Below are 24,751 nucleotides of genomic sequence, written 5' to 3'. Positions count from 1 at the left end.
ATGTGTATGTCCCACCCAGGTTATGCAGAGGACTGGGAGTGGATAGGATAGAGGAGTGGTGGGGTGTGAGCTTGTATGATGCTGAATGGATCATGGTAAGCTATAGAATTAGATGGTGTTGGTTAATTGTACCCCAAAGTGCAATCCTGGTGGCTGGTGTGTGAAAGAGAACATTCTGACCCCCTTAGAGGGCACCAGCAGACTGTTCTTGGAAGGGCTGGGGCTGGAGAAGTTAATAGGAGAGGGGAAGGGCAGTCATTAACCTTTTCTTGCCTGCAGAGTCTGGAGTAAAAGAATCATGGGGTCCAGGGCTGAGCTGTGTACTCTCTTAGGCGGACTCTCATTTCTCCTGCTACTGATACCAGGCCAGGGGGCCAAGGGTGGATCTCCCAAAGAGAGGTGACAACAGAGGGGGTGGGCCCGGGGTGAGCTCTTCAAGGGAGCCTTCTGCTGGGGATGGGGCTTCACAGGAACGGAACATATTAGTTTCATTGTGGGTAGGGGCCGTGAGGTTGTTATCTGGAGAGAAAGCTAGTCCTGGGTGACCCAGTGGGACTCCTGGCTCTCAGGAGCTTGGCGCACTCAGTGTCTCCTACCTCCTTCTCTGGCATGGATGCAGCCAGGGGGTCTGCACCAAGCAGACACTGGTGGTCCCGCTCCGCTACAACGAGTCCTACAGCCAACCCGTGTACAAGCCCTACCTGACTGTATGCGCTGGAAGGCGCATCTGTAGCACCTACAGGTGAGGGATGGGGAGCTGGGACTCCAGGGTCTTTCAAGTGGGACCCTAAGATCCCTGACCAGGACCGGTATCCAGGGTTTTGAGAAGGACCCTGTGTTCCAGGACCACTTACCGTGTGGCGTGGCGGGAGGTGAAGCGGGAGGTACAGCAGACCCATGCTGTATGCTGCCAGGGCTGGAAGAAGCGGCACCCAGGGGCGCTCACCTGCGAAGGTGAGGCTGAGTGTTCCAGGCCTTGCGGGAGGCGGGAGGTGTGAGGTGCGCCCGGAGGAGCTGGTAAGTGAGGCAGTAGGTTTGGGTCTGAGTCCCCCTTCCTCTGCTCGCAGCAGTCTGCACCAAACCTTGCCTGAACGGAGGCGTCTGCGTTCGGCCGGACCAGTGCGAGTGCGCCCCCGGCTGGGGAGGGAAGCACTGTCACGTGGGTGAGTCGGCTCCTCACTCTCCCTCCCGCAGCCTGCCCAGCTTCCCGACACAGCAAGGCGCCTGTCCCCGGCCCCTCTCTCAGCCCTCTCCTCTTTCCGTGACTAGACGTGGATGAATGTAGGACTGGCGTCACCCTCTGCACCCACCGCTGTCTCAACACAGCAGGGAGCTTCACCTGCGACTGCCCCCATGGCCTGTTGCTGGGCCTGGATGGGCGCACCTGTGCAGAGGAATTCCTGGAGGCCCCAACCAGTGCCAGCATCCTCAGTGTTGCTGGTGAGCAGGCGGCAGTATGGCAGCAGGGAGGACCCTGGGCCATAGGCGAGGGCCTGGCTATTCGTCATGTTCTTGTTCTTTTTTGTCTTAGTTCGAGAGGCAGAGTATGATGAGCGTGCATTGAGGCGGGAGATTCGTGAGCTGCGAGGGCGCCTGGAGCGGCTGGAGCAGGTGAACTGAGGTGCCTGGGGCCAAGCTCACGGAGGACACGGGGGAGGTGGGACCCATTGCCAATACCCTGCTACGTCTCTTTCTCTGCAGTGGGTCGGTCGGGCTGGGGCCTGGGTCAGAGCAGTGCTGCCCATGCCGCCTGAAGAGCTGCAGCCTGAACAGGTGGCAGAGCTGTGGGGCAGGGGCGACAGGATCGAATCTCTCAGTGACCAGGTGCTGCTGCTGGAGGAGAGGCTGGCCATCTGTGAGTCCTCACACTCCTCCCCAGCTAGATCCCAATCTCCCAACAAATGTGCCCAGCTCTTCAGAGACCCCACCCCATTCAGCACTCTTTCTCAGAAACCACTCTCCAACATTCATTCTCCCCATACCTTCCCAGGTATCTCCACTTCATCACCCTTATCTTCTGGGACCTGTCCCCAGACCCATAGTTTCACTCACTTATTGTTGGGTGAGAGTGGCAGTGTGGTCCACTCCAGGCTGGAGGTGGCCTGCACAGACTACAGCCACTTTGTCTGCCTTGTCATTAACCAGGCTCCTGTGAGGACAACAGCCTAGGTCCTGGCCTCAATCATTGATAAGAATGGAGCACCGTCCCTGCCCCCTAATTTATATAGACACTGGACCCACTAGTCCTCTGGGATTGGCCAACTGGGATCTGCAGATAAGGCTAAAAGTCACCAAGGAGCAAGGAGCAATGGAAACTTTGGAGAGTTGGAGAATGGGAAAGGCAGGTCTTGGCCTACCCTGAGCATTCTAGCTGGGGGCAGATAGCCTGGGTAAGGACTGATTTTCAACTTAACAAATGTAACCAGCAAGCACCCAGATCTCTCTCTCTCTCTCTCTTTATTTTCTGTTTCTTGCTGTTATCCAGATAATTAATAAAAACCAACCACATAAAACTCAGTCCCACCCTCTCCTTTGCTCCCAGCCTACCTCCCTGGTTGTGGGAACAGGTCTGGAGTGAGAGGCAGGGAGTGGCTAATGCCACCAGGAAGAAATGAAAACTGGCTTAGAGAGGGGGAAGCCCCAAACAGAAAAAGAAATAAATTAAAAGCCCTCTTATCCCCTCCAGCCAGGGTTCAGTTCCTTTCCCAAACTCCCCAGGAAGCAGAAGCTGAGTGCAGCACCTGATGTCTGCCTCTTCCCCTGTGTCTGGTTAGATGGTACAGCAGGGCTGTAGGGGGCTGGGTAGGGCCAAGACCACTGAAGAACTGTACCATGGGGACAGGGAGAAGCAGAAATACGGAGACCGAACTGTAATCCAGGAGTGTGCACAGCCCTGTGCATCTGGGCAAGGGCAGGGATGAAATCTCTGAGTTAGAAGAGTCCAGCCCTCACTGACAGGAGGCTCCACGGGAAAGGAAGGTGAAGGTGCTGAGGAAAGTCCCCAGGCTGAGCCTGGGAGGAGTGTTCCAGGTATCAGCTTCCAGCCACAGGGTGAGAAATCCTCCTCCCAAATAGATGAGTCCATTGAATCCATGAACTTGGGGTAGGGGGAGAATTGTTCCACAGAATGGATGAGTCCACTGGCCAATGTTGGATGGAGAGGGAGAGACCACAAAGGAAGTCTACAGGGGATGGGATGGAATGTTCCCTACCCTTGTTTAGGCTGAGCCACTTGAGATGAGGGGGAGGCAACTGTCCCACAGACAAGATGGCAGGAGATGGGGGTCAGAGCAGAGACTGCACTGAGGCACAAGAATCCATGGGGGTGGGTGGGAAAGGGCAGGGAGTGGTGGTGCTGTATCCACCTTCACTTCAGAAGTTGAAGATTCCAAAGAGGAGAATAAGTGAGGAGATGGGAAATGAAGATGAGGGCTTGGGCCCATTGGGTTGGCAGGTGTGGGAAGGAAGATGGGGATGGATGGGAGGGGTGCTCAGAGCCGCACTTCGCCCACCCCGCCAGGCTTCTTCAGATAGTCACCACCACCCCGGCCATCAGTGGAGATTTCCCGGAAAACGGTTAGCATGGAGTGCCGGACTCTGTCAGCCAGAGCTGGGACGTCATCTGGTGTCAGCCCTTCTGTGGGCACTGGGGGCAGCACCCGCACCTGACATCGCCCTGGGGCGGGAGGAGCACCATCATGGCCTGTCCACCCAGATCTTTGCCCACAGGTGGGGCCCAGCTTCTGAGGGTGGTCCTATTACTACCCTCAGCCTTTTAGTTCTCTTCCACCAACCCTGAACAACCACCCACTACTTGCCAGCTGCCACCTGTTTTATGTAGGCTCTCCTATACAAAGCCTTCCCCAAACTCCAGTCCAGACACCACCTTAGCACCCTCCAGCCCTCCTTGTCTGAATTTAGGATTTACTGCCAAGTGCTATTCATTACAGCTTTGCACACAGGCTTTATTATATCTCCTGCTAGATAGTAACAGTCCCTCTTGCAGGGACTAGGTACCACCCATTTATCTAGCAGGGTATGGTGGGTGCTTAGTAAATACTTATTGGCTGGTCTGGGGTCAGACTAGATGATCATGTGGCTATCTCATAGCTACAACACTCAATGATCCCCTGCCTCACTCGACATCCACCCAGCCTCTCCCATGTCCTTTCTGGACACACCGTATCCCCAGACTTGTTCAGAGTCCTCACCTGAGGTGAAACGGCGCTCCTTCTTGCAGTAAAAGTCTTGATAGGAGGACATGACTATGGGGACAATGGGAACCTGGGGAAAGGGTAATGCAGATCAACACAGAGCTCTCTTCTGAGACTACCACAACCAACCTCTGCCCAGAGAAGAGGGAATGGTGGGAGCCAGGAGCTGAGTACCAGAAGAGGAAGTAGTAATCACCTGGGCCTGCACTGCAAGATGGAAAGCGCCACGTTTGAAGGGCAGCATGGAGCCGTTATGGTTTCTTGTTCCCTCGGGAAAAACCCAGACCCTTACCTGAGTGAGAAAGGTCAAGGAAGATACATATAGGGAGCGGTCAGAGTAGGCGCAATGCTCTAGTGAGACCCTGAATAGCAGCTAATTTACAGCTTGTTTTACTCTCTAGCCCTCCCTGCCCCCATTTCCCTGGGATGACTCACGTCCTGGGTGAGGAGGGTCTGAGCAACCTCAGACATGACACTGATGGCATCCCCCGTACGCTTCCGGTCGATGAAGATGACGCCTGCTAGCCAGCAGGCCAGCCCAGCAGAGCCGGCCCACAGTAGCTCACGCTTGGCAATGGGCACACAGCGGCCTGGCAGTACCTCCATCATCCCTTGGGCAGGGGCGAGGGTGGGGTGAGCATCAGGATAGAGGCAGAATGTCATAGCAGGAAGCCCACCTCACCCAGGTCTTACCCATACTAGTAGGGACTAGAGATAAAGAAGGAAGGAGACTGGGTAGGGAAGATCCAAGTAAAGGAAAGGGTGACTATAGGTATATGTGCCCTGCTTATAAGGGCAGCCCTATCCTAGGGAAAGAAGGCCTGAGGGTGCAGCAAGGGGCAAATGTCTCAGAGGAGGACGAGTTGAGACCTCTAGGCGGGAGGTGCTATGGAAGATTCCAGGAGGGAGGGCATGGCTGGGGGAGCTGTGCCCTGCGGTGGAGTCTCACCAAGCAGGTCGAGGGAGCTCTGGTGGTTGGAGACAACAACATAGGGCTGCGAGGGAGGGAAGTGGTGAGCCCCTCGCACCTCCACTCGGATCCCATACAGGTATTTGATGTGGAGCAGCATTAGACGCAAGATCCTGTGGGGTCACAGCAAAGGGTCCCAGTAGGATCCACTGATGTCCACCTGCTTCAGCTCCCCCCACCCTACTGTATTTCTGGCCACTTTTTGCAGTTCTCTCCCCCATCCTCATCTCTGGGCTCTCTGATTCTCTTCCTCACACACTGTGCCCCCTCCCTCCAATCTACTACTCACTTCTCACCCTTAGGATCCCTCATCACCCACAATCCCTTGCCCCTCACTTCATGTTCTCGACGTTTCGTCCTCGCACAGCACACACAGGAATGGCAAGCACAGCCAGGAAGAGAATCCAGCCATTGTAGAAGGCCATCTTGAAGAAGTACTTGGCACTGGGGTTGCAGAACCACAAAGTGGGCAGCAGGAAGAGCAGCAGCAGGAAGAGCAGCAGTAGCAGCGTCCATGCCCCTGGCCACAGCTCCATTCTGGCCACCTACAGGGGATGGAGGATGGTATGGTCAGCCTAGTTTCTGGAAGGGGGTGGGGGTAGGCAAGGCATGGAAGTCAGGGTTGAGAAGGTGTTATGAGGACAAGGGACAGAGATGGGATGGAGCCAAGGCTCCCATAGTAACCTTCCCAGGAAGTCTCTCTAGGATGGGGGCAACAGGGATGGGAAGCACAGGACTATTCTCCAACCACTCTTCCTGAAGGCTCCAGATGTATTCAGACAGGCAAAGAGACTGAGACATGAACATCCACAACACACAGACACATGATAATAAATGTCAGTAATAATGATAGCTAACACTTGTAGCTGGTAAAGATCTTATAACGGTTTATATTTGTGTTGTCCAATATGGTACACCAGCCATATTTGGCCACTGAAATGTGGCAAGTCAGAATTGAGATATGCTGGAAATATAAAATACACATCAGATTTTAAAGACTTTGAATGACAAACAGAATGTAAGCTATCTCATTAATAATCTTATATTGATTACATTTTGAAATTTTAATCTTTTAGATATATTGGGTTCACCAAAGCATAGTATTAAAATTAATTTCACTTTCTTTTTACCTTTTCCAATGTGGCTGCCAGAAAATTAAAAATTGCATATGTGGCTCACATTATATTTCTTTTTTTTACACATTCCTTTTTTTTTGCAGGTTTTTTTTTTTGCCTAGGGCCAGGCTTGAACCCACCACCTCCGGCATATGGGGCCGGCACCCCACTCCTTTGAGCCATAGATGCCGCCCATACACACACATTATATTTCTATTGAACAGTCCAGGTCTATATACTAAGTTAAATCTTTTTTTTTTTTTTTATTGTTGGGGATTCGTTGAGGGTACAAGAAACCAGGTTACACTGATTGCATTAGTTAGGTAACGTCCCTCTTCCAATTGTGTCTTGTTCCCAAGAGGTGTGTCACACACTAAGTTAAATCTTAAATATGATCCACACAGTAATCTATAAAATACCATTATTATGTACATTTTCTAGGAAATACACCCAGAGAAGTTAAATAACTTACCTGAGGACATACAGCTCCTAAGCAACAGTTTCTAGATTAAATCTAAGCAGCCTGTGTTCCTGACCACTCAGTCACACTGTCACCTGTATGTACTGTACATACACAGACAAAATACATAGCAAATATGGTCATAGTGACAAAACACCCACACATTTACACTTGAGGGCTGAATGACAAGAATAAAGACTCACGTCACTAATGCCAACAGACATACATAGTCATACAAAGACTGACAAGTTTACACACAGACACAAATTTATAATCATACCCAGTGACAGATAAAGGAATGCAAATGGATACCTAGAAAAATCTCTTCTACCCAGGCAGCCTTCCCTATTTCTAGGTAAATTGATGGACATACCTGGAATAGCTACATACACCAATCCTGCCTCGAGACAGGCAAGCAAACCCCACTACCCTCTTCCTTCCCTTCTAGTCACAATTTGGGTAGGCAGAAATAGCATGTAATACCTCACCGACAGAAAAATGAAGGACAGAGAGTAAAAGTGACATAACAGCACCTGCCCTGGGACAGGAAAGGCTCAAGAGGAAGGGGCAGGCACACAGAACCTGCCTTCTAGGTTCTTCCTTCTTCCTCCACTCTGCCCCACAGCTTGGGGCAGGGTCATAAGTCACAAAAAGGGTGTTCAGGCAAATACCTGTCACTCATGCTGAGGCCACAGGCACTCCCTCCCCACGACAGGAAGGGCTGTGCTTAAAGGTGCCAAGTGAGAAGATAACAAGCAATAGTAGTTCTCAACCTTCCTGATGCTCTGACCCTTTAATACAGTTCCTCTTGTTGTGGTGACCCCCCCACCATAAAATTATTTTCGTTGCTACTTCATAACTGTAATTTTGCTACTGTTATGAATTGTAATGTAAATATCTGATATGCAGGATGTATTTACGTGACCCCTGTGAAAGGGTCATTTGACCCCCAAAGGTTGAGAACCACTGCAATAGATGAAAGAGGAGACCCTGCCACCTGGAAAATGGTAGGCTTTCTGAGCTGCTCCATTCCACTGTCTCTGCAAATTCAGACCAGCATTATTTCCTCCCTGGATTATTTGCAGTAGATTCCTAACTCTTTCCTCCAATTTTCCTTCTGTGTGGCAACCACAGAGATTTTTCTGTAATACAAATCTCAGCATTTCCCTGTCTTAAAGGCCCTTCTTGACAGCTTTGACTTCTGCTTACATCTTTGACTGCATACCAACAAAAGCCATGTTTGCTCCAAACTGATTTACCTGTTTCTCAGACACACCACGATCTTTCATGCTTCTGTGCCCTGAACATGCTGCTCTCTTTGGCTGGAATGTCCTTCTGCTTTTTCTTTTCCTGCTACACATCACTCAATGTCTGTCATCTCTTGGAAGTCTCCTGAACCCCTCCAGGTCTATGTTTTTATTACATATTTATCTTCATCAGTGGGTCTCAAAATGTAGAAATGCAAATTCTTGGCTCTCACCCCAGATCTAATCAATCAGAAATTCTGGGCATTGGGCCCAGAGGTCTGTATTTTAGCAAGCCCTTCAAGGGATTCTGACATGTGCTCAAAGTTTGAGAACCACTGATCTCGAAAACACACTATGTGTAACTGTTCACTGACATTTTTGTTTTCTTTCCTAGGCTATAGGTGGCTTGAGGACAGGGACTTTATCTCCAATGCCAGTAGGAGGTGGGAGAGCAGTAGGAGGTAGAATAGATGCCCAATAAACATTTGCTGAACAGATTATAAGGCTGTATACATACCCACACAGCCACAATTAATGACAGAGACAGTCCTGATCATGAATCAGATAGCTACCCTCTTGAGGAATATTGATCACTAAAGGGAAAGTCAGCAAGAAAATAATGGACACACCAAGCCTAACAGTAACCCACTCTGAATGTACACATACATAGCCAAAATGAAAGCAGAGTGACAACAATCAAGAAGGGGTCATCTCACACACAATAGGTTACATGTCACAGGGGAAAGATGCTGCTGTCATTAAGTATGTGCTAATAGTGCAAAGAGAGGGGAATAATGTCCATAAACACAAGTGACAGGTTCAAAGCAGGTTTGACCCTGTGACATGCACTGAGTTCATGGACACCGCCTACACAAAGCCACTGGACAGAGAATGTATGTGAAGAAACTCAGTTACCTGGCAGGCCTGTGGCCCAGTGGGTAGGGCGCCAGCCCCATATACCGAGCGTGGTGGGTTCAAACCCGGCCCCGGCCAAACTGCAACAACAACAAAAAATAGCTGGGTGTTGTGGCGGGCACCTGTAATCCCACCTACTCGGGAGGCTGAGGCAAGAGAATCGCCTAAGCCCAAGAGCTGGAGGTTGCTGTGAGCTGTGATGTCACAGCACTCTACTGAAGGCAACAAAGTGAGACTCTGTCTCAAAAAAAAAAAAAAAGAAAGAAACTCAGTTACCTTCTTCTCTGATATTGGATATTAAGTGACCCTCTCTGGAGAACAATTGTCCAAGTTGAAAAACAAAATGGAAGGCTAAATTTAATGAGCATATGGCTCATCAATAAAATTATCAAAGAAATAGTACATGTAACCCGAAGCACACGTACTATGGTTGTGTTACATCAGTGTGCTAAGTGAAAGGACATGCATATGTGTGGTGTGAACTGTGACTGGGAAAACACACACAGCAAACAGGTCAATCCAATCACCATAGGAAGGTGGTCGCTATTCAGCCAAGCCGTGAGACCCCATTCATGACTACTGCCTACAGAGGGACCACAGACATGTCAGGCAAAACAAAATAAGGTATACAACCATTACATGCTAAAGTAAACATGCAAAACCAAAACATGCATGTAACATGAAACCATATAATAGGTGCAGCATATGAAAACTCACACACACGGTACTTGAACATGTCAAAACTGGTTGTGAGACATGGACACAGATATGAGAATGGGCATTTCTGACAGAAAATAACACATTATGTCTTCACTGCCTGCGGATAGTCAGACAACCTAACTGCACACAAGTCATTAAACATGTCAAAAGCACACAGATTCAATGTAGAAAACATGGCTCCCCACAATGCATTTGTGTGTCAGTTGTCTAACAGTGTGGAAGGCCACTGAGAAACAAGAGGTCCTCTGCCTAAATGGGAACAGGTGCCTGAGGGCATTCCTAGGAAATAAATTCTGCTGGTCTTCTCCCCTCACCAGCTCCCAAGAGTTATGTAGGGTCAAAGGGCAGGAAAAAGAATTGGGGAAGGTGTAGGGAATTCCCTCTGCAGGATTCCCTGTCCACACCCCCAGTTCCAAATTCACAAGGGTTTCCATTTCTCCTCCCTCTTGTGTTTCTTTCATGCTTTCTCCCTTTCAGAACCCCATCTCTTTTCTCCATCAACCCTCTCCCCAGTCGGCCCTTATCTTTTCCCCATCAACCCTCTCCTCAATCGGCCTTCCCAGACCCACTCTCTCCCCATCCCCTCATCTTAGTCCCTTTCAGCACCCTCCTCCCTCTTCCTCCCATCCCTTTCCCGCCCACACCTCAATGGGGCAGGGAGCCTGGGGGGCCGGCCCCCTCCCCAGCCAGGCTGCGGCAGCGGTGGTGGCGGATGGCTGTCTCTGTCTCTGTCGGGGTGTCGGTGCCAAGGGGGCGACGGGATTTGGGGGTGTCCTAGCCCCGGCCGATGGAGGGGAGGTGGGAATGGGAGGTTGGGCCCATAGCGGTAGGAATGATGGGGGGTTGTCCCCCCAGCTTCCCCCCTCCCTCCCTTCCTTCCTGCTGTCCCTCAGAGGGCTGGGCTGCTGCTGCCGCTATATCCCCCCCGCCCCTCCCCAACGCCTGCTGGTTTCCGGGGCTGGCCAGGAAGTGGGGGGCGGTGATGGGCAGCCTGTTTTACCAATCGCTTCCTAGAGACCCAGGCATCTCCTTTACATCTACCAGTATCCTTTTGCTAGCTCCGCCCCAGGAGAGCTCAGCTGGGCTCTTTCTCGGTCTCTCTCTGTGGCTCCAGCTGCAGCTTTTTGTTCTTCATCCCCTTTTCAGCTCTGATCCCTTGGAGTGTTCCTTCGGCACATTCCCTCCTTTCATTCCCCATCAGCTCTCCTTTTCTTGTCACTTTTACTTGGTCTCTTTCTGGTTTCTTCCTTCCTCCTTAACTTCAGCATCTGCTGCTTATTCCCTTCAACTCTTCTCCCTTTCCTGTCCCTAATTCGGTTCTAAACATTTCTGAAGCACCTACCATATGCCAAACACCGAGTTCACCTCTGTTCTTTTTCTCTCCAGGGTTCCATCTCACCCCACCTCACCCTTCAGTCCTCTGGTCTGCTATCTTTGCCCTTTGTCCCTCCGCCCCCACTATCTTCCAGCAGTCCAGCTCCCTCCTCCACTCACCCTCTCTGGCCTTTAAAGAGAAGGGATCTCTTTGGTCCTCTCCGTGACCCTTCGCTCCCATGCTCTTTTACCTCGGTACTTTTTCTTTCCTAGTTCCTATCAGTCTCCTTACATACTCAAGCTGAGACAACCCTCCCCCAACAGAGTCTGGGGGCAACTTTTCTTCCAGTAGAAATTAGGCGCTAGGGTTGCTCCCTAGAAAAGAAAGCGAGGAAAAATGTTGATTCCTCTCGGATGAGCATGTCTCCTTAACTTTGTAGCCATGTATCTAGCTGTCCAACCTCTGCTCCTTTCTTCTCCATTCTCCAATTATCTCTTTATCAGGATCCTTCCATTACTCCTCCTAACTTGGTCTCCACCTTTCCCTTTCAATACTTTTCTTTGCTAAACCTCTTCAAGCCTCCTGAACCCTCACCTGCCCACTCCTCTACGCACCTCCCAAATTCTCATTTGAGTCACTTGGTACCTTTTTATCAGGGTGTTGTGGAAAATTTAGCCTGTGTCTGCTTCCCGTCACTAGACACACACTTTTGCCTTGCATGAGTTTGGGGAAGAGGATGTCAAGAACACTGGTAGTGGGAGGACTGTTACCTAGATCTGCTCCTTGGGCCACAGGGAGGGTCACGGATTGGAGGAAAGACCCTAGTTCTGCTGGGCAAATTAAAAGAGGCGGGTCTAACTTTTCTCCGCGGGGCATCTACAAAGGGTCACGCCTTGCCCCTTCTGCACCTCACGAAAAGGTGGAGCCAGTATTTTTCTGCTGTTAAGGGTCAAAACGGAGTTCAGGTTAACTCTGTTCTACTCTTTGTATCACATTAAAGAGAGGGTGTCTCTAGTGCACTTCTCTGTAAATCACCGAAAGAGGGGCGGGCTGATTCTTTCAACCAAGGGAATTGGGTTCAACACCAGCGCCGCAGGTCGATGCTGTCACCATCCAAACGTCGGGCTAATCCTACTTCGGCTCCTTTCCACACTAAGAGAGAGGGGCGGAGCAAAGTTCTGCTCTCTACGTCACCCAAGGAGGCCGGAGCCATTTTGAACCCTACGACCCTAGTATTTGCTCTCTTTCTCAATCTCTCGCCTCTGTCTTTCCCAATGTTGGCCAATCAGGAGCAAAGGAAACGGCCCAATCAGTCGAGAGAAGCCACAGCTGAAGGACCCGGATGAGGCCAAGCCAAGGCCTTTGAACTTCAGGCCCCGCCAATTGCAGAGCAGTCACTATGGCAACAATATAGAGGTGAAGGAGTGGGGCCAGAGAAAGCTCAACCCCCACCAGGGTTAGCGCACTTTGTCCCACCGCGTGCTGCGCAGACGCATTTTACCTAACCACCATTTTCTGTTGAGTTCTAGCCAATGAGTTGCTTTAGAGCCTTATGCTCCAAAGTCCAATAGGAATCCGGACATTCTTTGAAAGAGGAAGTGAAGGAAAGAAAGGGGTTTATAGTGGGCGAGGTCTAGGGAGTCCCGAGCCAATTGCTTCTGGCCTTTTGATATGACTAGCATCAGACGAATAAAGCCCCTCCTCACCAGGCGACCGGACTTGGTGTAGCGAATTACTACCGATCACCCGGCAAAGCATATTGATTGCAGCTATATCAGCCAATAGTCACTGTGCAAGGGCAGGCCCGCGCAAACTCTTTTCCGCCCCTACTCTTTGAACCAATCCTTTCTTTTGAACCCTGCGTGATTGGCAGGCAGTCAGGCCAATAATGATTAGAAAACCTTGAAGCCTGCTCAACAATTGTGGGCTGGAGGTGGTTTCTCGTTTGTTGGGGCGTGTGTTATGTGTATTTAGGGGGACTCTGGGAGTACTTGAGGGGCTAAACAAACCCGGCTATGGCAGCAGCAGAGGAGGAGGATGGGGGCCCCGAAGGGCCAAACCGCGAGCGGGGCGGGGCGGGCGCGACCTTCGAATGTAATATATGTTTGGAGACTGCTCGGGAAGCTGTGGTCAGTGTGTGTGGCCACCTGTACTGGTGAGAGTCGGGGAGGTGGGCAGAAGGCGGTGGGGCTCACCTCTAGGGAGACTGGGATTGGGGGCGATGCAGTCATACAGATAATAGGAGAGCACGTCCCTGTAGGCGAGGCCTGAAAAGGGGTACATACGTCTTTTCTGGGGAGTGTGGGTGGGAAGATAACGTTTGTATAGGCAAGATCTTTGAAAGGTCTTAAGAATCAGGAACTGGGGCGTGTGATGTGTTAAGGGGAGGCGGTTTGATGGGAAGTTGGGGGACACCGTACATCTGTACGTGTGAGACCGGAGCCGTCTTACCCCAGGGAAGTGAGGGTTCTTCACCGTACAGGCGGAAATGGGTAAGATGCAAAGGTTAGGGGAGGCACGCAGCAGTTGCGTAAGGGAGACCCAGGGAATATGGGATCACATTCAGATGAGATCTGGGAGGGAGGTATGACAAACATGGAGACAAGGGCAGGCTTGAGAGGTTAAGAGGTTGTGGAGATAGGGACTTCACTGCGTTTGAGAGGGAGAGGATTTGTATTGAAGTTATTGAAAGAAAAAATAAAGGGAGAGGAAAAGGAGTATGGGGAGATGTGCTAGCAAAGGGAGTTTGGTTTGGAATGATGGGGCAAGAATGGGATTGGTGCTGAAAGAGGAGACCTGGAAAGGGGTGGGTTGAAAAGAATCGGAAAATTAAAAGGAACAGAAGGGAGGGAAGAAAATTTATGTGTTTGTTGGGGGAAGGGAGACAGGATTGGATTTTGGAATATCAGAGATGCAGGTAGGCCAAGTTGGCAGACATGGTAGAGGTAATGGAAAATATGAACAGAAATGGCAGATATACTTGGGAAGAGGGGTGAAATGGGATTCTGTGAAGTCTGGGGTCTGTGTCTCTTTTCTGTAGCTAGTTTGACCTTTCCTTTTTTCCCCATCCAGTTGGCCCTGTCTCCATCAGGTACGTACTCAGATGATGAGGGAAATGGGGAGGTCTGAGGAGCTAGAAGACCCTCCTGTGTACTAGAAACCATTTCAATTTTTTATCTCTTCAGTGGCTGGAGACACGGCCAGAGCGCCAGGAGTGCCCAGTGTGTAAAGCTGGGATTAGCAGAGAGAAGGTTGTTCCACTTTATGGGCGAGGGAGCCAGAAGCCCCAGGATCCCAGGTGAGAGGTGCTTAGGGAAGGTTGAAGGCCTCTTCCCTGGGAGGAGTGCAGAAGAGGAGAGAAGAAAATTCACTGTTGATAGTCCATCTCCTCTTTCTCAGATTGAAAACTCCACCCCGCCCCCAGGGCCAGCGGCCAGCTCCAGAGAGCAGAGGGGTGAGTCTTCTTATCCAATTATGTCCCTTTGTTGCCAAAAATTTGTCTGGTTTTCCTCTGACTTATTCCATCTCCCTAGGGATTCCAGCCATTTGGTGATACTGGGGGCTTTCATTTCTCATTTGGTGTTGGTGCTTTCCCCTTTGGCTTTTTCACCACTGTCTTCAATACCCATGAGCCTTTCCGCAGGGGTACAGGTAAGACTTACACTTCAGCTCCTATCAGGGAGCCCTGTCAACCCTTTTGGGCCCCCTTCTGGCTTAGGAGCATATGTTTCTGCAGCTTTCCTGTCTTCCACAGGTGTGGATCTGGGACAGGGTCACCCGGCCTCCAGTTGGCAGGATTCCCTCTTCCTGTTTCTCGCCATCTTCTTCTTTTTCTGGCTGCTTAGTATTTGAGCCGTGTCTCCTTCCTGCCCACCTCCAGCCAGAGGAGAATCAGTATTGGGGGTCCCTGCTGACCCTTCCTTTCTCTTGGACCCCCCCCCCAACCCCTCCTTTTCTGTTGGCTAAGGCCAGCCCAGGTCACTCTCCAGGAGGGTTTGGGGAGGAGTGACATCTGTGCACAGGATGGGCAAGCCTGCTCTGAACTGCTCACTCAGTAACATCATAATTCCTGGCCCTGGGGAAAAAGGACAGATTGAAGAAAATGTCTGTTTCTCCTGTCTCTTAATCCTTTGCTTTCCCCCAGATTTCTTGATTTGATGTTAAAAGGTGGGCAAGGCTCCCTCTGACCCTCCCCCACACCCCTTCTTGTGGATTTAATTTAATTTTTGTCTCCCCAGTGTCTAATATGGTTTTTGATTCTTAAGTGCTTCCTCCCCCTCACTACCTCCTTTATTACAAATTCAATAAAAAAGGTGAAATGTATTGGTGGGAACTCTTCCCAAGTTCTTCCTTCCTCCCTTCTAGGATAGAAACATTTTCTCTCCAACCTGAGTAGATGTTTGGTACAGTGTAGGGAAGCATGGGGACAAGCCTCTCTCCTTCACAGCTCTTAAGGGTGTAGGGGTGAGGTCATCTCATATACACACATAAACACATAGGCAAGATGTGTCAGGTATTTACTCATCACTGTGGGGCACTCTGGTAGTGGAAGAAAGTGTGATTGAGGTAGGGCGGAGACTGCACAGGGGACAGCTGGTCTAGGGCCAGAAAGGTTCAAGGGAAAAGGTGATGGATGGGGTGTGTCTGTGAGGCCCTCAAGGCCCTCTTATACTGCTCTCGCCTGCCTCAGGCTCTTCGGACTGATTCAACTCTGTACGTTCCTCCTCCTCTTCCTGGTTTTCTGGGGCCTTCCTGAGGAGGAGAATTGGGGAGAATTCTGCTCATGGTTTCCAGGGTTCCAAAGTTCCACCCCGCACATCCCTTACTTGCTGCTTGGAAGCCCCTGGCTTTGTCCACTCACCTTTCCTCTCCTTGGCATTGCCGCCTTCTCCAGACGAGGACCCCAATAAGCAGGGCAACTGTCCCCAGACCTCCCAGGATCCCAAGGGCCAGGGCTAGTGTTCCCAGCCCTGACCCTCCCACAGAGCCTGTAGGGAGATGGGGAAAATTGAGGGCATAGGCTCTACCACTCACCATTCCTTTCTTGTTGACCATCCCCCAGTGACATGTGTTGGGAACTATCTTCTGCTTTTCTGATTTTATCCAACCCCTCACCTGCGGTTGGCCCCGCCTTGCCTGTTTCTGGAAGACAATGTTGGAGCAAGTCAGAAGAGAAGATTTCTGTTTGAGAGAAGTCTATTTAGTGGGAGCCCTAGTGGAGTCTTTCCTTCTCTTTAGTTCAGAGGGGAGAGAGGAGAGGAGAGGCTGCTCCTTTGGCAAGATTTGGGTGGGGCAGAGGAGGACTGGGTGTGGGTTCATGGAGAGGGGCGGGGTGGCTCTTGGGGATAATGCCAGAATGGAGTAGGGAATTGGAACCTGCACTGTCCCTCACCTCACCCCCAGGGTCTCTGGCATTGGGGGAGAGTTCTCACCAATCATGGTGATGCTGACAGCAGGACTTTCCTGGGGCCCATAGCTGGGATGGGTGGCCACACAGCTGTAGGTTCCCTGGTCCTGAGGCCCTACCTCAGGGAGGATCAGCACAGGGCTAGCGGGGAGGGACAGGGGCATGCCCTGGTGGGGTAAGGGAGACAGACTGTTATAAAACCCCTGTACAAGGCTGGGCGCAGTGGATCATACCTGTAATCCTAGCACCCTGAGAGGCCAAGGTGGGTGGATTGCCTGAGCTCACAGGTTTGTGACCATCCTGAGCAAGTGTGAGACCCCATCTTTAAAAAAATAGCTGGGCGTTGTGGGTGCCTATACTCGGGAGGCTGAGACAAGAGAATCTCTTGAACCCTAGAGTTGAGGTTGCTGTGAGCTATGACACCACAAGAGTGACAAAGTGAGACTCTGCTAAAAACAAAACAAAACACAAAAACCCTGTACACACCCCATACTCCTCAGATTACCCTGTCTTCCTCCTCAGGATCTAGCCTGCCTCTTGCTCCATTAGTCCTCTGCTCTCCTTCCAGTCACCAGTTCTCCCTACCTCCCAGCCCTTCTCTCCAGGTCACTCACGTCCTTCATCCAATGGATTTGAGGAGGGGGCTGGGCAGGGGCTTCACAGGTCAGGTTTACAGTCCCACCGGGAGCTACTGCTCCACTTTTTGGCTCCACCACCAATTGGACCTTGAGAAGCTTAGGCTCTGCAGGTTGGAAGGGCGTGAGTCTGAGAGTTACACCTGTGAGTGGTCCAGTGGCCATGGGCTTGACCCCTCTCTTTCCCTGAGGACCATACTTCTAGAATGTGCTCACCTGAGCTTGGGGCCCTCCCCACCTCTGTGCTCACCCCAGACACTGGGTTGGATGGGGGCTGTGTGCAAGGCCCGGCGCCTTGGAAGGCCCAGTCTGAAGCTACAGGAGAAGGTGAGGTGGGAAGCTCCTCCCCTGGCTGGGGTCACTGTCAGCTCCGACTGCAGTGTGAAGAGCCCTGTCTCAGGATGTCTCCAGGTCTGTTCCTTCACAGACACTCCTATGGTGGAGGAAGGATTAAGTAAGACATCCCAGGCTGGGTGTGGGAGTGAGATCAGAAAGAAGGCTGCTGGCTCGGCGCCTGTGCTCAGTAGGTAGGGTGCCAGCCACATACACTGGGGCTGGTGGGTTTAAACCCAGCCTGCTAAACAATGACAACAACAACAAAGAAACTGAAGAAAAAGAAAAAAAAAAAAGAAAGCAGGCTGCTTGGAGAGGGGACCTTGGGACTCACCCTTCGCATCAGGTATCAGGGGCTTCCCATCCAAGTGCCAGCTTAGAGTCCCTGCAGGGTAGCCTCCCTCGGACACACACGTCCCCACCTGAGGAAAGAGTGGTGATCTCATTATCCTTTGAAAATGAGAGATGCCACTCCCCACACTCACACACAATCATACTTCTCTCCTGTTCACAGGACCACTTTCTCTTTCTTTCACTACCTTATTGGGGATACCAGCCATGAGTTCAGAGGCAGGATCTACAATTTCTGGCTTCCCAGGAATCTCTGAAGAAGGGAAAATTTCAGTCAGAGACTGCAGAAGACTCTTACACTCCAGATGTGGGGCAACAGAAGACAGGTCCTTACACATCAAGAAGAAGGAGTCAGTGGCTGGGGTTGAAGGCTTTTTCTTAGATAAGAGGGGGGGGACCTTACGGTAGACTCGGACTCGGTAGTTGGATTTGGTCTCCTTTCCATTCCTGTTGGTTGCCCGGCACCGGAAAGTCCCCTCATCCTGGATCCCAACAGCCGGAAGGAGGAGGGAGCCGTTGGGGAGGACACGAGCCACGGTATCCCAGGGGCCTCCCTGGGGAGATAGGACCTTCCAAGCTTCTGTCCGCCCTGTGTTCTGGAGACAGAGAACAGGGGCTGAAACAGTACACATCCTTTGGGAAAGGACTGATAAGGCAAATCATTGCTAGTCTCTGGAAGTTGGGGGGCTGTGACAAGGGTTCTGCTTACCAGTTTCCATTCCAGCTGCTGGGGTGGTTTCTTAGGGGCCCCCTTACAGTTCAGCACCAGTGGCTCTCCCATCCGAGCTGTGATGTTTTGAGCACCTACTACTGTCCCTGGGAGGCAGCACCATGGTGGAGGGGCAAGAAAAGAAATGAAATGAAGACAGGGTAGGGGAAAGAGCTTGCAACACAGTGCCTGTGTTCTAGGGAGGTTCTGGGATATTGGGGGATAAGGGTGACGTACTTTTTGCAGGGAGGGTTCAGGGAGTAGTGGCTCACCCCACAGACTGAGGACCAGCGCCCAGGCTCCGATCACCGGCCCTGCTGCCATCCTCTCTCTCTAGGCTCCTGGCTCTGTCTGCCCCTTTCCCTGTTGTGGCCACCGCCCTAGGTGGGGCTTGCACCCTCTCCCCTGCCCCCATCTTAGTCCTGTCCTGTCACAGAGAATGCTAGGAATTTGTGCCTCTGGGACAAGTGTCCTTCAGGTACTGGGAGAAACAATTATCACCCCACCCTTGGGCACTGCCAGCCTCTGGGGGTGGGCAGCGTGCCTCCTAGGGTCTTATTCCCTCAGAGGCCCCCCCCACCATATTTCATCAGTCCTTTGAGGGCTGTCTGGTGGCCCACTGCAGACCCACCTTGACTGGGCAAGGTCACTGGGCTATAGGGTTCAGGCCAGGATATTGTTTCTAAGAGTGGAAAGGGGCAAGTGAGGGCAAGGCCAGGGCATAGAGAGAATCCTACTTGGAGCTTTGTGAGATAAAGAAGTTGTTTTTATTTATTTTTTTCTGGAGGTTCTCATGCTTTTCGAAAAAAATTCTCAACTAAAACCCAGGGAAAAAAGAAATTTCTTTATTTAAAACTGCATTTTTTGTTTTTGTTTTCTGTGAAACTACAGTTTACAAGTGAGGTGAGAACTGCCCCCAGCCCGTGCCTCCCACCCACCACCCGTCACACTCTCAACCTGTCCCCTAAGTCTGCCCAGATCTTTGATGGGAAGGGTTCCCCACTCTGACAGTCTTGTAAAGTCCTGAGGATGTCCGAGGGAAGCAGATGGTAGGGTTCAGGGCCAAGGATGGGACAGTGTTGATTTTACTTTCCCCTATACCTGGCTTTTTGCAACCTCCCTCTACTTTCCCTATGCCCTTGGTTTTGATGTAACCAAAAGATAACCTCATTTCTGGGGAAATCAAGGGAGATACACTTACAAGCACCCCAACCCATATTTCACATATTTGGCAAAACCCCCCTCCCTATTCTTCCCCCTCCAATCAACGAATAGTTTTTAAAAAAAGTTACAGACGTGTCACTCACAGGGGAAAGTGGCATCTTCAATTTCCTCAAAATTATTGAGTCCAGCCCTGCCCAAGAGCTGTGGGAAGAGGGGGGCTAGGAGGCCAGTAGGGTAAGCCCCTCAATTGCCTCCACAGCAAATGCAGCAGAAACCTGCTTGCAGAAACAACACCCAGCTGATTTTAGGGGGTGACAGTTGGGTACTCTATAATATGAATTCACTTCCTGAGCCAGGTGGGTCTCTTTGCCAGTTGTTCGTACCCTCTTTTCTTACCAAGACCCCTTTGGCTACCACCCCTATTACAGGAAAGTAAGAAATAAAGTCAAGAAATCAACATATTTATATTTTAAAAAAACTACTTCCCCAAACTAAACATTAAGAACCATCACCAAAAACAAAAAAACCCCAAATCAAAAAAATACAGATGGATCTCAGAGTTTCTTTTTCTTTCCTTAAAAAAAGAAAAAGTTCTACCCCAAAACCCAGTCAATAATTCCCTAGAGTAGCAGAAATTCCCTCCGAGGTAGTCAGACACTCTCGTCCACCGAGCGATTCTATTGGTTTAAGATGAGCTGCGTATGAGGTAATAAAGCCGTCTGGAGGGGAAGAGGGTGGGGATGCACGGGGAGGCATAGCCCATGTCCTCTGTCCAGAAGTTGTGTCCCCATTTTTGGCATCTCTGATAGGACAGGACTGGTGTCTCCACAGATTCCAGAACATGTAAGTGGAACGGGGGAACCCAGAGAGAGTATGTGGGACAATAAAGGGGAAAGAGGGGGAGAGAGGGGAAGGGAGAAAGAAAAAGAGAGAAGAAAAAGGGCTCTGAGAAATAGGTTTCTGTGTAAGAGAAAAAAGAAGGGGGAGACAGACCCCACTCTCCTGTAGGACCCCATTCTTCCTGCCATGTAGTCAGCACCCCCAGCACAGAGAGTCTAGTTGGGGCGGGGATGACCCCATTTGCCCTTCTCTGTCTTGTGCTTCTCTTATATTGGGGTTTGTCCTCTGGATGCCTGTGTCTTCAACAGTTGCCTGTGAGAACTCCCACCCCTGTGACCCTGATGGGGCGAGATCAGTTGGAGGTGTCAGAGTGAACACTCCCTGGTCCCTCTGTTGGTGATGTCACCGAAGAGGGGGTCACAGCCTCCTGCCAGCTGCCGTTTGCCTGGAAAAAAAAACGTGATAGTTAGAATCTGAGAAACAAGGCCTGTATGGGCACAACACTGCTAGGGAAAAGGCCCTTCTGTCTGGTGAGAGCTAGAGGGAGGGGGCATCAGAATCCACTCACCCTCATTTCCCGTGGGCTGTACATCTGGCCTGCCCCGAGGTTATCTCCATAGCCCCCTGGCCCCATCGAGTGTCGGAGTGATTCTACCTGCAGGCAGCAGTGGAAGGTAAGACATGGTAAGAAGCCTCAGAAAAAAGAGGTCTCGTATCCTAATGTGGGGAAATGGAGTTTGGGAAAGCCCTTGTTAGAGGAGAGGTGGGCAGCTGACCTGGGAAGCAGAATAGGAATCTCCATTGAGCCCAGGCATCCCCAGGAACATGTCTCCGGATCCTGAGAGATTGAAAGAGCCGCCAGAGCCTTGGAGGAACAGAGGGAAGAGTGTAAGGGAGCCTGTGATAGCAGACAGGTGATAACTCAGTTAACAGAAAGCCCTTTAAACTAGCTCTATGAGGACATGCTATGTAGCAGCACATCCTATCCAAATTATCCAGAGAACACTATTCCAACACTCAGAGCAGGCTGTTCCTGAACTACCCCAGCCACTTGCTGCAACAAAGTCAGAATTAACTTCTTGCAGTGGCCTTTGTCTCTTGCCATCTCTATCCTGCCTCAGATTGGTCCCTCTAGTCCCGAAAGGCCCCCTCTCTCTTATGATCCTGCTCAGGTAAGAAGTGGGAACAAGAGCAGGAAGTGTGCAAAACAGCTAGCTGGGATGACAGTGGGATCTACCTGCAGAGGAAGGGGGTGTCGGGGAGCTGGTGCGGCTGTGGCCCCCCTGTGTGACTGAGACAGCAGTCTTGACGGCATAGATGTTTGCCTCCTCTTGGAACTTTCCAATATTTTTCTTATAGCGAATGCGCTTGTTGCCAAACCAGTTGGAGACCTGTGGGGTGTTTCACAGAAAGGAAGGTTGAGGGAAGGGCTTCCCCCTGAAGCCCTTCGTTGAATAGTAGTTGGAAACAGTTTCTTTTTTTTCTTTCTTTCTTTATTTTTGTAGAGACAGAGTCTCACTCTATCGCCCTTGGTATAGTGCCATGGCGTCACACAGCTCACAGCAACCTCCAACTCCTGGGCTTAGGTGATTCTCTTGCCTCAGCTTCCCAAGTAGCTGGGACTACAGGCACCCGCCACAATGCCTGGCTATTTTTTTGTTGCAGTTGGCCAGGGCTGGGTTTGAACCTGCCACCCTCAGTATAGGGGGTTGGCGCCCTACCCACTAAGCCATAGGCGCCGCCCTATTTATTTTTTTTTGAGTCAGGGTCTCACTATGTTGCCCAGGCTAGTCTGGAACTCCAGAACACAAATGATCCTCTTGCCTCAGCCTCCTGAGTAGCTGGATTACAGGTGCACACCACCACCCCTTCCTAGGATTTGAGAACATTTTGCTTGAAAGCTCCCTTCTCCCCAAACTCTCACAATACCTGAGAGACGGTGATGCCGCATTTCTTGGCGAGCTCCTCCTTCGCCTCCTCACTAGGATATGGGTTACTCAGGTGGGAATAGAAATACTCATTTAGGACCTCCGTGGCCTGTTTGCTGAAGTTACGGCGCTTTCGTCTACAGAGGAGGGAGAAGGGTAGTGAGAAGGATGTTGGTGTCCCAGCAGGGCTGCCATGTTACCGAATTTCAGAGGGCACCACTGTCATGGAGTTCTGTGCTATGTGACATGGTAGCCCAAGGGCTTGGAGAGGAATGGGAAGGAGCCTGGTGCTGGGGGTTGGCATGGATTCCTGGACCCCTACCTGGCATCTAGGAAGCGGGAACGCAGGATCATGACGGCCTCACAGGTGCTCTGCTTGAGCTGCATCTGGATGGCACTGAACTTTCGATGGATGATGCTCACCATGCGCTCCATCTCTTTGGGTGCCACTGGCCTTGTGCGGCTCTGCTCCCTCAGCAGGTTCATGACATGGGTTGTGAACTCATTACATGCCTATTGTGGGTGCCAGTGGGCTGGTGAGGAGAAACTCTTTGCCCTCGAGATTCCTTCCCCAAAGTCTCTCTATTCACACCTCCTTTCCCTCCCCAGCCTCTTCTCCTCACCTGTTCATACTTCTCCAGCTCTGAATGGTAGATGTGGCGGATCTGGGCAAGTTTGCTGCGATAGTCTGAGTGTTCGATGGAGTTGTCAGGGGACACGCCACCCCCGGATGCTGCAGCGGCTGCAGCAGCTGCTGCTGAGCCCCCCCCTTTCTCAGGCCCAGCCACACCCTCTGCCAGAAGCATGTTGTCCAAGCGCATCAGCTGTGGGTCCACCGGCTCCTCCTCTTGGGAGCTTCGAATGCTGAGGCCTAGCATGCAGGCAGGCGAGTGGACTTAGGAACCCAGGGACCCCACAGCCAGTGCTTGGTCTAAGTGGAGACCCAAGTTCCCGGGCTTTGGTACCTTCCCAGTCCCACTCAGCAATCTCCCTGACTCCTCACTTCCTCCAGGCCCCAAGCTGTCAGTCTTTAGCCCTATAGTGAACAGGGTCTGTCTTTAGAGTTGAGGACATCAGAGGGGGACCCACATACCGGTTTTCTCCTTGATTTCACACAGGACACTAAAGAGAGCAGGCTTCATTCGGTGGCAGTTTAGGGCGTGTTTCCTTGGGAGGAGTAGGAGTGGGGAAAGAGAAAAGTTGAGGAGGTAGACAAACAGAGCAGGGGTCTCTGAAAGTAGGAGGGGAGCCCAGGCACAAGGAAGGAGAAGGGGAGATGTGCAGAGGGAGGAAGTGGGTTGGGGGTGGAATGGAGTAGGGGAAGGGGCTTTTGGAGAAAAGATTAACTCCCAGAGCCTGGAGAAGCTGCTCTGCTTCAGGAAGACAGAGGGAAGATGCAGGCGCCAGACTAAAGGCACCACGAGTGGGCTTGGGGCTTTGGGAAATGGTCTAGGAAGGTATAAGGTGTGCCTTGGGAGTGGCTAGAGAAATGAGGGTGACAAAGTATTTTTCAGAGGAAGAGAGATGGAGGGTGGAGAAGAGTCAGACTTTGAGGTGGTAGAGAGGAGTTGGGGGTGCTCAGCTAAGTGCATGTGAGGAGGTTCTGGGGTTCAGCAGGTGGGAGGTTTTTGATGCACCTAGTGTCTGGCTAAGCAGGGGCAGGGTGGGTGAGGACTCTTGAAGGCTGGGGTCATGGTGGAGAGGAGTGTTAGGTGCTCTGGAGAATGGTGTGGAGGTCTCCAGGATTGGAGAGAAGGGGGTGGGCTGGGTAGAGAGTTAGGGAAGAAGATGACATAGCTTAAGAACAGTTTCTTAGTCCAGGAGCCAGAAGGGGGCTCTGGAGATGGGGCTGTTTCCTGGGAGTGCAGGGGTCAGCAAAAGGTTAGGAGCTGGTGTGGGGCCACATGGGGTTCCCTCTGTGAAGGTTTCAGGGCCTAGGGATCAAGAGAGGTTTGAGAGGGATCACTTTTCTAGGGACTCCCAGGAGTAAGGAAAGAAGAGAGCTGCTGGATCATGGAGAAGGCCCTGGAGTTGGGGGTGGGGGGGATGGGGTGGTTCCCAGAAGATTCAGAGAGCTTGTGAACAGGGGTTTGCTGGGTCTGTGTGGGGTCCCGGGGTGGGGGCACTCACTTGGCCTGGGCCTCGTCCAGGCTCTGGTCGGTGATGGTCATTATCTGCTGCAGAATGTCCCCGATGTCTTGCTTCCCTCGGCCTCCCGGGACCCCCCCGCTACCCCCACCGGGGTCTCCGCCACCGGGAGGCTCACCAGGGCCCCCAGGCTCCCCACCCACCAATCCCAGGCCCCCCCGGCCCCCGCCTGGAGGGGGCGGCCCCAGCAGCCGCTCGTCCATAGCTGGGGGGGGCCCTGAGGCCCCCTCCCTGCTCCGCCCCTCCCCCCGCCTGGTTACTTCCCCCCGCTAACTCGCCG

At 51.6% G+C, this 24,751-nt stretch overlaps 5 protein-coding genes across 18 annotated transcripts; 2 read left to right on the top strand and 3 right to left on the bottom strand.

Annotated features, from left to right (window-relative positions):
* The first annotated feature begins 272 nt into the window (after positions 1-272).
* Positions 273-2,517, top strand: EGFL8 (EGF like domain multiple 8). Its single transcript, XM_053601339.1, has 8 exons — positions 273-399; positions 620-742; positions 845-954; positions 1,068-1,163; positions 1,270-1,440; positions 1,532-1,611; positions 1,702-1,855; positions 2,146-2,517. Exons 1-8 carry the CDS (start codon positions 299-301, stop codon positions 2,187-2,189), a joined length of 879 nt encoding a protein of 292 aa, XP_053457314.1. The 5' UTR covers positions 273-298; the 3' UTR covers positions 2,190-2,517.
* On the bottom strand, positions 2,445-11,328 carry AGPAT1 (1-acylglycerol-3-phosphate O-acyltransferase 1). Of its 6 annotated transcripts, XM_053601348.1 has the most exons (10): positions 10,286-10,592; positions 8,922-9,001; positions 6,772-6,854; positions 5,869-5,947; positions 5,521-5,729; positions 5,164-5,297; positions 4,650-4,825; positions 4,411-4,506; positions 4,212-4,284; positions 2,445-3,676 (listed from the first exon to the last, which is right to left on the bottom strand). In XM_053601348.1, the coding sequence occupies exons 5-10, from the start codon at positions 5,718-5,720 to the stop codon at positions 3,492-3,494; spliced, it is 864 nt and encodes a 287-aa protein (XP_053457323.1). In that variant the 5' UTR covers positions 5,721-5,729; positions 5,869-5,947; positions 6,772-6,854; positions 8,922-9,001; positions 10,286-10,592; the 3' UTR covers positions 2,445-3,491. The 6 variants fall into 6 exon arrangements, with proteins under 6 accessions (XP_053457323.1, XP_053457318.1, XP_053457322.1 ...); XM_053601343.1 differs by having other exon boundaries at positions 5,869-6,854; XM_053601347.1 differs by lacking the exons at positions 5,869-5,947; positions 6,772-6,854.
* Positions 11,329-12,822: 1,494 nt separating this feature from the next.
* Positions 12,823-15,276, top strand: RNF5 (ring finger protein 5). Its single transcript, XM_053601335.1, has 6 exons — positions 12,823-13,111; positions 14,029-14,047; positions 14,142-14,254; positions 14,356-14,410; positions 14,490-14,607; positions 14,711-15,276. The coding sequence occupies exons 1-6, from the start codon at positions 12,972-12,974 to the stop codon at positions 14,806-14,808; spliced, it is 543 nt and encodes a 180-aa protein (XP_053457310.1). The 5' UTR covers positions 12,823-12,971; the 3' UTR covers positions 14,809-15,276.
* A 182-nt stretch (positions 15,277-15,458) lies between these two features.
* Positions 15,459-19,067, bottom strand: AGER (advanced glycosylation end-product specific receptor). Of its 8 annotated transcripts, XM_053601328.1 has the most exons (11): positions 18,664-19,067; positions 18,392-18,498; positions 18,086-18,278; positions 17,871-17,935; positions 17,666-17,753; positions 17,249-17,431; positions 16,978-17,105; positions 16,389-16,530; positions 16,072-16,098; positions 15,818-15,944; positions 15,459-15,708 (listed from the first exon to the last, which is right to left on the bottom strand). In XM_053601328.1, exons 1-11 carry the CDS (start codon positions 18,713-18,715, stop codon positions 15,612-15,614), a joined length of 1,209 nt encoding a protein of 402 aa, XP_053457303.1. In that variant the 5' UTR covers positions 18,716-19,067; the 3' UTR covers positions 15,459-15,611. The 8 variants fall into 8 exon arrangements, 7 of the variants coding, with proteins under 7 accessions (XP_053457303.1, XP_053457301.1, XP_053457306.1 ...); XM_053601326.1 differs by having other exon boundaries at positions 18,392-19,067; XM_053601331.1 differs by lacking the exon at positions 15,818-15,944 and having other exon boundaries at positions 15,991-16,098.
* Positions 19,068-19,214: 147 nt separating this feature from the next.
* On the bottom strand, positions 19,215-24,686 carry PBX2 (PBX homeobox 2). Of its 2 annotated transcripts, XM_053601333.1 has the most exons (9): positions 24,454-24,686; positions 23,417-23,490; positions 22,947-23,194; positions 22,646-22,836; positions 22,325-22,460; positions 21,633-21,786; positions 21,172-21,260; positions 20,964-21,050; positions 19,215-20,840 (listed from the first exon to the last, which is right to left on the bottom strand). In XM_053601333.1, the coding sequence occupies exons 1-9, from the start codon at positions 24,672-24,674 to the stop codon at positions 20,748-20,750; spliced, it is 1,293 nt and encodes a 430-aa protein (XP_053457308.1). In that variant the 5' UTR covers positions 24,675-24,686; the 3' UTR covers positions 19,215-20,747. The 2 variants fall into 2 exon arrangements, with proteins under 2 accessions (XP_053457308.1, XP_053457309.1); XM_053601334.1 differs by lacking the exon at positions 23,417-23,490 and having other exon boundaries at positions 22,947-23,359; positions 24,454-24,578.
* Between the last annotated feature and the right edge of the window lie 65 nt (positions 24,687-24,751).

Source organism: Nycticebus coucang, chromosome 9 (assembly GCF_027406575.1).
Source record: "Nycticebus coucang isolate mNycCou1 chromosome 9, mNycCou1.pri, whole genome shotgun sequence".
NCBI classification, from domain to species: Eukaryota; Metazoa; Chordata; class Mammalia; order Primates; family Lorisidae; genus Nycticebus; species Nycticebus coucang.
This window is presented reverse-complemented; position numbering and strand designations above follow the sequence as displayed.